General features: G+C 41.7%; 1 protein-coding gene across 1 annotated transcript in view; it reads left to right on the top strand.

Moving 5' to 3' along the window:
• LOC129867181 (E3 ubiquitin-protein ligase znrf1-like) overlaps positions 1–13,073 on the top strand; it is a 56,598-nt gene extending 43,525 nt beyond the window's left edge. The window contains exons 3-5 of the mRNA XM_055940407.1: positions 11,049–11,154; positions 11,481–11,571; positions 11,857–13,073. Of these exons, the coding sequence (XP_055796382.1) occupies positions 11,049–11,154; positions 11,481–11,538 (164 nt within the window). The 3' untranslated portion in view covers positions 11,539–11,571; positions 11,857–13,073. The remainder of the gene's footprint in view (positions 1–11,048; positions 11,155–11,480; positions 11,572–11,856) is intronic.
• The last annotated feature ends 2,837 nt before the right edge of the window (positions 13,074–15,910 follow it).

A 15,910-nucleotide genomic window follows, 5' to 3' on the forward strand; every position in this document is an offset into this window, starting at 1 on the left:
GTGTATGTATATATGTGTATATGTATGCATACGTGAATGGATATATATATTTACCCAAAAAAATATGGGGGATTGGAAATGATGCAGACAATTACATTGGAAGCAACATTCTTTCCGCAATGTGAAGCTGATCCACCCCCCAAGAATAAAAAATAAAAAATAAATAAATAAAATAAATAAATAAAAATAAAAAAACACGTGGAGCCTCATTCATGAAATCGATAACTTGCTAGTAACCGATAACATTCATATACTGGCTATCTCTGAAACCCACTTAGATAATTCCTTTGATGATACAATGGTAGGAATATATGGTTATAATATCTGCAGAAGAGACAGGAATGCCAATAGTGGAGGTATTGCTGTGTATGTTCAGAGTCATTTATTTCACCTTTATTTAACCAGGTAGGCTAGTTGAGAACAAGTTCTCATTTGCAACTGCGACCTGGCCAAGATAAAGCATAGCAGTGTGAACAGACAACAACACAGGGTTACACATGGAGTAAACAATAGACAAGTCAATAACATGGTAGAAAAAAGAGAATCTATATACAATGTGTGCAAAAGGCATGAGGTAGGCAATAAATCGAATAATTACAATTTAGCAGATTAACACTGGAGTGATAAATCATCAGATGATCATGTGCAAGAAGAGATACTGGTGTGCAAAAGTGCAGAAAAGTAAAATAAATAAAAGCAGTATGGGGGTGAGGTAGGTAAATTGGGTGGGTAGTTTACAGATGGACTATGTACAGCTGCAGCGATCGGTTAGCTGCTCGGATAGCAGATTTTTAAAGTTGTTGAGGGAGATAAAAGTCTCCAACTTCAGAGATTTTTGCAATTCGTTCCAGTCGCAGGCAGCAGAGAACTGGAAGGAAAGGCGTCCAAATGAGGTTTTGGCTTTAGGGATGATCAGTGAGATACACCTGCTGGAGCGCGTGCTACGGGTGGGTGTAGCCATCGTGACCAGTGAACTGAGATAATGCGGCACTTTGCCTAGCATAGCCTTGTAGATGACCTGGAGCCAGTGGGTCTGACGACGAACATGTAGCGAGGGCCAGCCGACTAGGGCATACAGGTCGCAGTGGTGGGTCGTATAAGGTGCTTTAGTAACAAAACGGATGGCACTGTGATAAACTGCATCCAGTTTGCTGAGTAGAGTATTGGAGGCTATTTTGTAGATGACATCGCCGAAGTCGAGGATCGGTAGGATAGTCAGTTTTACTAGGGTAAGTTTGGCGGCGTGAGTGAAGGAGGTTTTGTTCCGGAATAGAAAGCCGACTCTAGATTTGATTTTGGATTGGAGATGTTTGATATGAGTCTGGAAGGAGAGTTTGCAGTCTAGCCAGACACCTAGGTACTTATAGATGTCCACATATTCTAGGTCGGAACCGTCCAGGGTGGTGATGCTAGTCGGGCGTGTTCGGGTGCAGGCATCGAACGGTTGAAAAGCATGCATTTGGTTTTACTAGCGTTTAAGAGCAGTTGGAGGCCACGGAAGAAGTGTTGTATGGCATTGAAGCTCGTTTGGAGGTTAGATAGCACAGTGTCCAGGGAAGGGCCGGAAGTATACAGAATGGTGTCGTCTGCGAAGAGGTGGATCAGGGAATCGCCCGCAGCAAGAGCAACATCATTGATGTATACAGAGAAAAGAGTCGGCCCGTCATGTTCCTGTAAAGCTTAGAGAGGATCTCATGTCAAATGCTGTTGAAGTAATATGGCTAGAGGTTCACCTGTATCACCTGAAGCTCGTTTTTGTGGGAAGCTGCTATAGATCACCAAGTGCTAATAGTCCGTATCTGGATGATATGTGTGAAATACTTGATAATGTATGTGAGATCAACAGAGAGGTATATTTTCTGGGTGACCTAAATATTGACTGGCTTTCATCAAACTGTAACCAGTGCCTGCAACCTGGTTCAGGTTATCAGTCAACCTACCAGGGTATTTACAAACAGTACAGGAATTAAATCATCCACATGTATTGATCAAATCTTTACTAATGCTGCAGAAATCTGCTCTAAAGCAGTATCCAAATCCATCAGATGTAGTGATCATAATACAGTAGCCATATCTAGGAAAACCAAAGTTCCAAAGGATGGGCATAATGTGTGATCGACCGCCTTAATTCAATCTTATGTAGAAAAATATGAAATTGTGTTTTGTTTTTATCAAACAGAGACATAGAGCTACAAAATGGTATATCATACACTGCATTTGATGAACAATGGGAAAGTAATTCTGCTTTGAAAGTTTATAAACTTGTAAACTCACTTTTGAGAAAATGTCCTTTGAATGTTTTGGAACCGACTGGAGAGCTCTTCTTTGTCTACACCCATTCAGCATCGTTCACACCCTCTTAAGCTTTAGCCGACCCATGTCTTTAAGGGTTGATCAGGGCTTTCTGTACAAGTACCCAAGCTAACTGGCTAAATTGCTAGCTACTTCCAGACACAAATGAGAGAACAGCTCACTGAACATTACTCGCCATAGCAGAGGTGGTTAGGCTGTTTTTATGTTATCCAGAGCGTTGATGACTGCAATTGTGCGGTCATATTGTCCGTACGGCCATATTCTGCTCTCTGGCACATTCAGACGAGAGTGCTCTAAAATCAGAGTAGATGGCCAGACTGACTTTACGAACACACCCAAAATGGTTACTTGCATAGTGGAGTCTTTTGTTAAGACATGTAGCTAGCTAGCTAGGTAAATAAACCATAATCTTAATTCATGATGTTACTACCCTGCATGAATCTGCAGGTAGCTAACCAACCAGGTTCAATGTTAGCTAGCTAACATTAGGCTATAACTAGCCAAGCAAATGGCTCTGAGATACGAATAATAAGATCATACACATAACGTTAGCTAGCGAGCCAGCCAGCTAACGTTAGCTGGCTAGCTAACAGTTCACTTTAACTTGAAATGAAAACAACAACAAAATTAGAAACGTGTAATATCTGAAAATGTAGCTAGCTAGACTATTTTTCTCGTATACATCATGGTTGGACACTTCTCCCTGTCAGGGATGCCATGGTTGCCCTTAATTTGAAGATATAATCCGGAGACAGGTGTTTTCTCCATCTCATTAGCTATCATACTCTAATTCCACTGATTTCAAAGCTCAGTTCTCTATAGAAAGTGGAGAGCAACACTTATGCAGTTCTACTAAGCAATATATATTTTTTAAAGCAGCGTTAGACAGGATTACCTACACATACTAAACAGCTCAAATAGACAGAAGTGTGCTATATGGCAGACCAATCCGAATTCATCTCTTGGCATGTCCAGCCCACTCATTATCTCAGCCAATCATGGCTAGCGGGAAGGTTGCTCCCTTTTTTTGTGGCTAAACCAACTAGGCTCGTAATTTAACAATTTTATTCATATTTACAGATGGCATACAAGTTTGTTATTAAGGCACATGAAAGTTCATATGTGCCAGAAGCCATTTCTGCCCCCAAAAATGCATTTTGATTTAAAAAAGTATATTACGTTCAAATGGCTCATGTGAAGTAGTGACCCGCAACATACGCCTAGTTTCCTGAAACGGGTCACATATAGTGTATAAGAGGTCATACAATAAGTTTTTTAGTGATTCCTATGTTGAAGGTGTAAATAATATGTGCTGGTCTGTGGTGTGTAATGAAGAGCAATCAGATGCTGCACTTGACACATTTATGAAATTGCTTATTCCAATTACTAATAAACATGCACCCATTGAGAAAATGTAAAAACTGTTAAATCCCCGTGGATTGATGAGGAATAAAAATTGTATGGTTGAGAGGGTTGAGGCAAAAGGAATGGCAAAAGTCTGGCTGGCAAACATACTGTAAATTGAGAAATCATGTGACTAAACTGAATAAAAAGAAGAAGAGACTGTACTATGAAACAAAGATAAATTATAGAAAGAATGATAGAAAAAGCTTTGGAGCACCTTAAATGAAGTTTTGGGCAAAAAGACTAACTCAGCTCCATCATTCATGAATCAGATGGCTCATTCATCACAAAATGTACTGATATTGCCAACTACTTTAATGATTTTTTAATTGGCAAGGTTAGCAAACGTAGGCATGACATTCCAACAACAAATTCTAACATCTATGCATAACTGACCAAATTATTAAAGACAAGCATTGTAATTTAGAATTCAGTAAAGTGAGTGTAGAAGAGGTGAAATAATTATTGTTGTCTATCAACAATGACAAGCCACCTGGGTCTGACAACATGGATGGAAAATTACTGAGGATGATAGCAGACGGTATTGCCACTCCTAATTGCCATCTCTTCAATCTAAGCCTACAGGAAAGTATCTTCCCTCAGGCCTGGAGGGAAACAAAAGTCACCCTTTACTGGCTCAAACAGCCAGCCAATCAGTCTGTTACCAACACTTAGTAAACATTTAGAAAAAATAGTGTTTGACCAGATACAATGCTATTTCACAGTAAACAAATTAACAACAGATTTTAAGCACTTATATGGAAGGGAACTCAACATGTACTGCACTTACACAAATTACTGATGATTAGCTGAGCAAAATTGATAATAAAAATTTGGTTGGAGCTGTTTTGTTTGACATCAGTGCAGCTTTTGACATTATCAATCATAATCTGCTGCTGGAAAAACTTGTTATGGCTTTACATTCCCTGCTATATTGTGGATTGAGAGTTACCTGTCTAACAAAACACATAGGGTGTTTTTTAATGGAAGCCTCTCCAACATAATCCGGGTAGAGTCAGGCATTCCCCAGGGCAGCTGTCTAGGCCCCTTACTTTTTCAATCTTTACTAATGACCTGCCACTGGCTCTGAGTAAAGCCTGTGTGTCTATGTACTGTATCCTGATGACTCAACACTATACACATCAGCTACCACAGCAAGTAAAATCACTGCAACACTTAATAAAGAGCTGCAGTTAGTTTCAGATTGGGTGGCAAGAAATAAGTTAGTCCTAAATATTTCAAAAACAAAAAGTGTTGTATTTGGGACAAATCCTTCACTAAACCCTAAACCTCAACTAAATATTGTTATGAACAATTGAGAAAGTTAACTTAAGGATCGGACCCTTTTTTTCCATTTTCGCCTAAAATGTCATACCCAAATCTAACTGCCTGTATCTCAGGATGTGAAGCAACAATATACATATTCTTGATACCATTTGAAAGGAAACACTTTGACATTTGTGTAAATGTGAAATTAATGTAGGAGAATATAACACATTAGCAAGTAAATTATAATACAAACAAAACAAATGTGTTTTAAATACAGTATATATATTTTTTTCCATCATCTTTGAAATGCAAGAGAAAGGCCATAATATAATATTTCAGTTTAGGTACAGTTTAAAAAATGTTGGCCACTACATGGCAGCAGTGTGTGTGCAAAGTTTCAGATTGATCCAATGAAGCATTGCAATACTGGACAATAATGTGTGTCAAGTCTGCCCAAATGTGTCAAATTGGTTAATTGATACATGTTCCAAGTACATAACTATAGAGAACATACAAAAATTATGTAGTAATGCAAAATGTAAGTCTACACACTGCCAGGAATGTCATACATGATGGATCATTAGCTTATACACTAACTTTCACACATTTAGATGGCCGGGTGGGGTGGGTGTGGAGCCAGAGACCGCAGCGGTCCAAACTGTAGAACCTAGTTCCTACATTTGAATATAAACATTTATTTTATCAAATAAAACTATGCTACATTTTATCTCTGGGACCCTCAGGATGACAAATCAGAGCAAGATTCCTGAATGTAAGTACATTATATACCTTCAGAGGTGAATGTATCAAACCAGTTGCCGTAATACATTTTTTGTTGTTGTTGTGCACTCTCCTCAAACAATAGCATGGTATTTGTTCACGGTAATAGCTACTGTAAACTAGACAGTGCAGTTAGATTAATAGGAATGTAAGCTTTTTGCCCATATAAGACATGTCTCTGACCTGGAATGTTTGCTGTTACTTACAACGTCATGCTAATCACGTTAGTGCACATTAGCTCAACCGTCCCGGTATAGGGACACCGATTGCATAGAGGTTAACTCTGTACCGGTACCCCCCTGTATATAGTCTTGCTATTATTATTTTGCTGCTGCTCTTTAATTACTTGTTACTTTTATTTCTTATTCTTATCTGTATTTTTTTTAACTGTGTTGTTGGTTCGGGGCTTGTAAGTAAGCATTTAACTGTAAGGTCTACACCTGTTGTATTCGGCTCATGTGACTAATAACATTTGATTTGATTTGATTTTGATCTGTTATAACAATTGTTTTGTTTTTTTGTTTGGGTGTTTGTCAGTTTTTGGGGGGGCTGTTCGCGCACACAATATTTTTTCTTGAGGCAAGGCGAAGTTCAGTAGCCGAAGTCTACGCCTCTTAGTCTGTGATTGATTAACAGTACTCTTAGTAGGAGTGGGAACTATGGATGGGATTCTTCAATGAAGTGTTGAGGCGAATAGTTTTCATGCAAAGTTTTTCACTTGAGAAACACTGCACCAACCATCCTAGTTTGATGTAAAATTTTGCGACTAAGACTTCAACAAAACGTCAATTGAATTCATATTTCTTGATTTATCTTAGAATAATTCTGACTATTTGAGGAAATGTTATTGGCTATGTGGTTGCTATAGTGTCTCAAGAGGGACAAACAGTAATATTGCTGCTTTTTTCTCATTTTTCAAGTGAAGTTATTTTAAGGGAGTATTTTGTATTTTTTATGGATCCCTATTAGTTCCTGCCAAGGCAGCAGCTACTGTTCCTGGGGTCCAGAAAAATGTATGCAGTTATACAATTTTTAAAACATTACACTACAACTCACAACAGATTTTACAACACATTAAGTATATACCCTCAGGCTACTACACTTTATTATGACAGACCTCTCCCTATCTTAGCTACTGTTGCATCAATCAATGTTTTGACCATGACAGTTTACCATTCAGGGTTACTCCAAGCAGTTTAGTCTCCTTAATGTGCGGGGGCAACTTGTTAGTTGAGGTAATATGTACATGTAGGTAGAGTTATTAAAGTGACTATGCATAGATGATAACAACAGAGAGTAGTAGCGGTGTAAAGGGGGGCAATGCAAATAGTCTGTGTAGCCATTTGATTAGGTGTTCAGGAGTCTTATGGCTTGGGGGTAGAAGCTTTAGAAGCCTCTTGGACCTAGACTTGGCACTCCGGTACCGCTTGCCGTGCGGTAGCAGAGAGAACAGTCTATGACTAGGGTGGCTAGAGTCTTTGACAATTTTTAGGGCCTTCCTCTGACACCGCCTGGTATAGAGGTCCTGGATGGTCCGTTCGCACTACCCTCTGTAGTGCCTTGCAGTCGGAGGCCGAGCAGTTGCCATACCAGGCAGTGATGCAACCAGTCAGGATGCTCTCGATGGTGCAGCTGTAGACACCAAGGAACTTGAAGCTCTCAACCTGCTCCCCTACAGCCCCATCTATGAGAATGGGGGCGTGCTCGGTCCTCCTTTTCCTGTAGTCCACAATCATCTCCTTTGTCTTGATCATGTTGAGGGAGAGGTTGTTGTCCTGGCACTACATGGCCAGGTCTCCGACCTCCTCTCTATGGGCTGTCTCGTCGTTGTCGGTGATCAGGCCTACCACTGTTGTGTCATCGGCAAACTTACTGATGGTGTTGGAGTCGTGCCTGGCCGTGCAGTCATGAGTGAACAGGGGGTACAGGAGGGGACTGAGCACGCACCCCTGAGGGTTCCCCGTGTTGAGAATTAGAGTGGTGGATGTGTTGTTACCTACCCTTACCATCTGCGGGCGGCCAATCAAGGAGTCCAGGATCCAGTTGCAGAGGGAGGTGTTTAGTCCCAGGGTCCTTAGCTTAGTGAGGAGTTTTGAGGGCACTATGGTGTTGAACGCTGAGCTGTAGTCAATGAAAAGCATTCTCACATAGGTGGTCCTTTTGTCCAGGTGGGAAAGGGCAGTGTGGAGTGCAATAGAGATTGCATCATCTGTGGATCTGTTAGGGCGGTATGCAAATTGGAGTAGGTCTAGGATTTCTGGTGTAATGGTGTTGATGTGAGCCATGACCAGCCTTTCAAAGCATGGTTCAGTAGTCATTTAGGCAGGGTACCTTAGTGTTCTTGGGCACAGGGACTATGGTGGTATGCTTGAAACATGTTGGTATTACAGATTCAGACAGGAAGAGGTTGAAAATGTCAGGGAGACACATGCCAGTAGGTCAGCGCACGCTCTGAGTACACGCCATGGTAATCTGTCTGGCCTTGCGGCCTTTTGAATGTTGACTTGTTTAAAGGTCTTACTCACATTGGCTGTGGAGAGCATGATCACACAGTCGCCTGGAACAGCTGATGCATGTTTCAGTGTTACTTGCCTCAATGCAGCAATTTAAGTAATTTAGCTTGTCTGGTAGGCCCGTGTCACTGGGCAGCTCTCGGCTGTGCTACCCTTTGTAGTCTGTAATAGTTTGCAAGCCCTGCCACATCCGACGAGCGTCGGAGTCGGTGTATTATGATTTAATCTTAGTCCTGTATTGATGCTTTGCCTGGTTGATGGTTCGTGAGAGGGTATAGAGGAATTTCTTAAAAGCTTTCGGGTTAGAGTCCCGCTCCTTGAAAGCGGCAGCTCTACCCTTTAGCTCAGTGCGGATGTTCCCTGTAATCCATGGCTTCTGGTTGGGGTATGTACGAACAGTCACTGTGGGGACGACGTCATCGATGCACTTATTGATGAAGCCAGTGACTGATGTGGTGTACTCATCAATGCCATCGGAAGAATCCAGGAACATATTCCAGTCTGTAAAACAGTCCTGTAGCTTAGCATCTGCTTCATCTGACCACTTTTTTAATTGACCGAGTCACTGGTGCTTCCTGCTTTAATTATTGCTTGTAAGCAGGAATCAGGAGGATATAATTATGGTCAGATTTGCCAAATGGTGGGTGAGGGAGAGATTTGTACGCATCTCTGTGTGTGGAGTAAAGGTGGCCTAGATATTTTTCCCCTCTGGTTGCACATTTAACATGCTGGTAGAAATTTGGTAAAACGGATTTAAGTTTCCCTGCATTAAAGTCCCCGGCCACTAGGAGCGCCGCTTCTGGATGAGCGTTTCCTGTTTGCTTATGGCTGTATACAGCTCATTGAGTGTGGTCTTAGTGCCAGCATCGGTCTGTGGTAGTATGTAGACAGCTACGAAAAATACAGATGAAAACTCTCTAGGTAGATAGTGTGGCCTACAGCTTATCATGAGATACTCTACCTCAGGCGAGCAAAACCTTGAGACTTCCTTAGATATCGTGCCCCAGCTGTTGTTTACAAATATACATAGACCGCCACCCCTTGTCTTACCAGAGGCTGCTGTCCTATCCTGCCAATACAGTGTGTAACCCGCCAGCTGTATGTTATTCATGTCGTCGTTCAGCCACAACTCGGTAAAACACAAGATATTACAGTTTTTAATGTCCTGTTGGTAGTTCAATCTTGCTCGTAGGTCATCGATTTTATTGTACGTTGGCCAATAGAACTGATGGCAGTGGGGGTTTACTCGCTCGCCTACAAATTTTCAGAATGCAGCCCGACCTCCGCCCCCTTTTTCTCCGTCTTCTCTTCACACAAATGACGGAGATTTGGGCCTGTTCCCGGGAAAGCAGTATATCCTTCACGTCGGACTCGTTAAAGGAAAAAGCTTCTTCCAGTTCGTGGTGAGCAATCGCTGTTCTGATATCCAGAAGTTATTTTCGGTCATAAGAGACAGTAGCAGCAACATTATGTACAAAATAAAAAAATAAGTTACAAACATCGCAAAAAAACGAACAAATAACACAGTTTGTTAGGAGCACGTAAAACGTCATCCATCCTCTCTGGCGTCATTCTACTAAAGACTGATGCAGGGTTTTACCGGCATAAGCCTGTCGCATGCTTCCCAGTTGAAACCGTTTGCACAGCACGGCCTCATTCTTTTCGACGGGGCTGCTGTGGAGCAGGTTGAGAGCTTCAAGTTCCTTGGTGTCCACATCACCAACAACCTACCATGGTCCAAGCACACCAAGACAGTCGTGAAGAGGGCACAACAAAACTAATTCCCCCCTCAGGAGTCTGAAAAGATTTGGCATGGGTCCTCAGATCCTCAAAAGGTTCTACAGCTGCACCAGTACATCACTGGGGCCAAGCCACCCTGGACTCGAGCCACCCTAGTCATAGACTGCTCTCTCTGCTACCGCATGGCAAGTGGTACCGGAGCGCCAAGTCTAGGTCCAAGAGGCTTCTAAACAGCTTCTTTCCCCAAGCTTTAAGACTCCTGAACATCTAATCAAATGGCTACCCAGACTATTTGCATTGCCCCCACCCCCTTTCTTTTACGCTGCTGCTACTCTCTGTTATTATCTATGCATAGTCACTTTAATAACTCTACCTACATGTACATATTACCTCAATTACCTCGAGTAGTCGATGCCCCCGCATATTGACTCTGTACGGTACCCCCTGTACATAGCCTCACTATTGTTATTTTACTGCAGCTCTTTAATTATTTGTTTATTTTATTTCTTATTCTTTTTTGTCAGGCATTTAAAAAAAAAAGATTAAACTGCATTGTTGGTTAAGTAAGCATTTCTGCATTGTTGGTTAAGTAAGCATTTCACTGTTGTATTTGGTGCATGTGACATAAAATGCGATTTGATTTTGATTTGTTGATCCAGACTAGACTGTGTTCAATGCTGCCCCCTGCTGTTTGTTTACACAGCAGCAACCAGATCAGGCCTAGACCTCTTTCTGACGCACCGACTAGATGCTCTTCCATCTGACTAGTCCCCAGCTGTGTGTCTTTTGCTCTGTTCTATTCTGGTATTTCTGTTCTATTGCTGCTGTAGTTGTAAAGCCTATAGTAATTTACAGATTCTTTGTTGATCTTGATGTGCCACTGCCTCTACTATTTCATATTAGGTACAATTTGATGATGTGTCATTGCCACTCACGGTTGTCTTGTGTTTTCTTTTGTGTGTTTGTGTGTGTGTGTGCCTGCTTGCCTGTGTGTGCCTCTGCTGGTGTGTTTTTTTGTGTGTGTTCCAGATGACGTGCTGGCCAGGGATGCCGGAGAGTGTGTAATCTGTCTGGAGGAGCTGCAGCAAGGAAACACCATCGCCAGACTGCCGTGCCTCTGCATCTATCACAAAAGGTGAGACAGCGGGACTACTCAAATGGCACCCTATCCCTGATATAGTGAACTACTTTTTATTAGGGCCAATTGGGGGCTCTGGTCAAAAGTAGGTTGCCACAGGAAATAGGGTGCCATTTTAGGACACACCTTCAGCTCAGTTCCTGATCCTGACTGTACAATACGCACACAGGCTCACAGGATTACACACAGCCTGAAATGACTCCACTAGATTAATTATACTCAGTGGGGCAATACATTTAGGCCTTAGCGATGTACTGTAGCTAAGGCCAGAGAGATATGTGCATTCATGTGATGATGGTGGGTTTTTTCCTCTTTCTGTTCAGCTGTATAGACTCCTGGTTTGAGATCAATCGTTCCTGCCCTGAGCATCCTTCAGACTGACTGACCTCTGTGCTCCTACTCCTACTGTTCAAGGTGAGAGCATCTCCTCACCTGCTTCTCTTCCACACAGGAGACTGGTGACATGAGGTGTTTCAAAGAACATTATGATCCACATAGCTCACTCACTCGCTGCCTAATGCATACGCAGTACGCACACATATGACCAACCTCAATAAAACTCACATTCTTAGTTAGTTTGAAGCTAGAGCATACTGTAAGTGTAAATGATGCACTCAAAATAACCTTCTGAACTGTCTTTGTGTATCCACTTTAATGTATGGTTAACATCTCCCCTCCATTTCTCTCTTTATCTACCAGGACACTGTATGTTCCTACCATGGATATCTGGACACTGAAGTAACCAAAAAACTAAACAATCAAAACAACCTATCTATCAATTGATCTATCAATCTATCAAGAGAATTCCTAGCAAACGGAACCAAAAGAAAAAACATTAAGCTTATACTGTCACTTCCACATGCATAAAAGAGGGCCCCTCCTCCCTGCCACCTCCCCCCTAGCCCTAGAGGCTGCTAACTGCCAGGCCCTATGTTGGCCCAACTAGGCTGACCATCCCTCCAGGCCAACTGCCTCACCAGGCTGCTTGGCCCCTCAGCCAGCCAGTCACCACGCCACATGACCTGGTCCTCTCTGGGATCCTCCGGGGGTCTAGCCCTTGTTCTGCTCTGCCTTCCATTTTGCCTCCTGAGTTTGGCCCTGCCTGGCTCCATATCACTCATCTGGATCCAGCCATCTCATGGCCTTCATCAGGGAGAGACAGAGGAGGATAATGAAGATAAAGAAAAAGATGAAGAGGAAGGAATAGGGCTGGATGAACCCTGTGTGCCAGGGCAGGGTGGACTCCCAGGACGTTGTCTGATAATGCAACAAAAGGCTTTCCCCCAATCACCAGAGTTACAGCACCCGCCCACCCAATCATTAGATGAAGAGACATGCGCTTATCTTAGTCTTTACTTTGAGGTGGAGCAGCGATGTGTGAAGTGCAGCATTGGTGGCAGGCAGGATCTGTCTATGTAGGTTTCTGTTTGGGTAATGTGTGTTTGGGTTGTGTGTGTGTGTGTGTGGGTGTGTGTGTGTGGAGGGGTGTAGTTAATGCTTGTATATGTGTCGGGGCAGTGAAAATATCAGTCAGACTACACTTGTTCTGTGTGCGTTAGTGTGTGGAGGGGTACGTCGTTTATGCTTGGTGGTGGGTGAATGTGTGTGAGTGTGCTTATGTGTCGTGGGGGACAGTTGGGGGTCGTTGGTTTATGTTTTTCTATGTTCTGGGGCTGTGAGGATGGTGTCCGTAAGCATACACGTGGTGTGGTTGAGGTTGGGGTGATGATGCAGCCATCTCTGTAGTGTGAGAGCCTGATTTGCTAAAGGGTCAAAAAGAAGTCTGAGACAATACTATGTGTTGGTCTGTGTTTGAAATGTTTACAATTTAGATGTCCATTTTCCCTGTGTGAATGTGGTATCGCTCCCTTTATTTTGCTAATGTTTACAGTTACATAAAATCGACATGACATACACACTCTTTCTCCTTGTTTTTGTCCACCAGGTTTTTGCTGCGATGGGGAAACGCTGACCAGAATTAGTAATTTCCCTGTAAGGGCCTTGAGTCTGTTCATGTGTGTGTATGTGTGATGCCTCTTGGTCTAAGCTACTGTCTGTGCCCCACATGTTTTCTGATGAAATAGGTCAGGTCCTCTCTGGTTGTGTTGGCTGATGTGACTTAATGTAATGGACGTATTAAAGACCTATCAACCCAAAAATGACAGTCACATCGTGGAGCTATTCCAGGGTTATAACTTATTTATTCACATTTAACAAGATTTGTTTCCCCAAATCTGACAGAAAACATACATTACTCTTCAGAATGCCTCTAGTGTATAAAGAATAACAGAATGATGATTCTGGAAGAAAAAAAACTAACATAGCTCAACAAATGGGTGAATCTTTTTTCAATTTCTGCTAGATGAAAATGTAGAGAATATAGTACCTGTGAGGCCACTATAAACAATTCATTAGCAAGCAGACAACCACCAAGCTTCAACTGAACAAGGAGGACAGGGGAGACAGACTACTAGTCAGTTATGATAGAGTATACAATACATATTCATGTCTCCTGCTAACTGTATCCCTGCCCGACTCTGCTAAAAGGCCATATACCTTGATTTCATTTAATGTTTTGAGATGACTTTTTTTCCAAGGATGTGAATGGGTGCCTGTTTTGGAGGTACCAACTAATTGTTTGATGGTTTTGATGTGCAATCTGTGGGATGAATTCTGATAATGATATATACACAGTACCAGTCAAAAGTTTGGACACACCTACTCCTTCAAGGGTTTTTCTTTATTTGTACTATTTTCTACATTGTAGAATAATAGTGAAGACATCAACACCTTGAAATAACACATATGGAATCATGCAGTAACCAAAAAAGTGTTAAATAAATCAATACATGTTTTATATTTTAGATTCTTCAAAATAGCCACCCATTGCCTTGATGACAGCTTTACACTCCAACACTCTCCTTCTTGATCAAATAGCCCTTACAGGCTGCAGGTGTGTTAGGGTCATTGTCCAGTTTAAAAACAAATGATAGTCCCACTAAGCGCAAGCCAGATGGGATGGCTTATCGCTGCAGAATGCTGTGTTAGCCATGCTGGTTAAGTGTGCCTTGAATAAATCACGGATAGTGTCACCAGCAAAGCCCCCCCACACCATCACACCTCCTCCTCCATGATTCACAGTGGGAACCACACATGCAGAGATCATCCGTTCACCTACTCTGTGTCTCACAAAGACACAGTGGTTGGAACCAAAAATCAAACATTTGGACTCATCAGAGCAACGGACAGATTTCCACCGGTCTAATGTCCATTGCTCATATTTCTTGGCCCAAGCAAGTCGCTTCTTATTATTGGTGTCCTTAAGTAGTGGTTTCTTTGCAGCAATTTGACAATGAAGGCCTGATTCACGCAGTCTCCTCTGAACAGTTCATGTTGAGATGTGTCTGTTACTTGAACTCTGTGAAACATTTGATGCTTGATGGTTTTTCCAACTGCACTTGAAGAAACTTTCAAAGTTCTTGAAATGTTCCGGATTGACTGACCTTCATGTCTTAAAGTAATGATGGACTGTCGTTTCGCTTTGCCAATTTGAGCTGTTCTTGCCATAATATGAACTTGGTATTTTACCAAATAGGGCTATCTTCTGTACACCACCCCTACCTTGTCACAATACAACTGATTGGCTCAAACGCATTAAGAAGGAATGAAATTCCGCACCTGTTAATTGAAATGCACTCCAGGTGACAACCTCATGAAGCTCGGGCTCCAGCCCAGCTGTCTAAGGCACTTCATCTCAGTGCAAGAGGCGTCAGTACAGTCCCTGGTTCGATTCTAGGCTGTCACATCTGGCCATGATTGGGAGTCCCATAGGGTGGCGCACAATTGGCCCAGCGTCGTCCGGGTTAGAACGGGGTAAGCCTTCATTGTAAATAAGAATTTGTTTGAAACTGACTTGCCTAGTTAAATAAAGGTTCAATAAAAAAAATATTTAAAAAAAGCTGCTTGAGAGAATGTCAAGAGTGTGCAATACTATCATCAAGGAAAAGGGTGGCTACTTTGAAGAATCTCAAATATATTTTGATTTGTTTAACACGTTTTTGGTTACTACATGATTCCATATGTGTTATGTCATAGTTTTGATGTCTTCACTATTATTCTACAATGTAGAAAATTGTAAAATAAAGAAAAATGCTGGAATAGGTAGGTGTGTCCAAACTTTTGACTGTTACTGTATATAAATATATATATATATATATATATAATAATAATAATAATAATAAAAATGACAAAATAAACATGCTTTTTCATGTAATTTCCTTAACTAGATTCAGGCTTAAATGTTAAGTTTAACAAATCTACTCTATAAATAATGGTGTGCTAATGCTTGTCATTAAGCTACTTAGTTGACCCATCAGCTAATGTTAAAAGGCTAAGACTGTGTTCTCTTCTGTCCTGGATAGATTGATGGATTCTCTTGAGGAGAAAACTTGGATCACTCCTGTGACCACTTACAGTTGTTATTACTCTGTTACATAAACCCTGGGTTGTTTTTCTCTAGTCTCATTGGCTTGTCTCAACACATGTCACCACTGAGCAAATAAGATTGTAAGAAGAAATCTTTAGAGACATGAGCACCTTCACCATGGCAATATAAATAAATACTTAACTCTCTATCAGAAGGGGCCATTTACAGTTTAAGTACAGTATGCACATATCAACGGCACAAAATAGAGCAGAAACTAAATGCAAACCGATGGATTTAGTTAATTACAAGTAGTCAAATAATTTCAAG

The sequence above is a fragment of the Salvelinus fontinalis genome, chromosome 12, assembly GCF_029448725.1.
Source record: "Salvelinus fontinalis isolate EN_2023a chromosome 12, ASM2944872v1, whole genome shotgun sequence".
Taxonomy (NCBI): Eukaryota; Metazoa; Chordata; class Actinopteri; order Salmoniformes; family Salmonidae; genus Salvelinus; species Salvelinus fontinalis.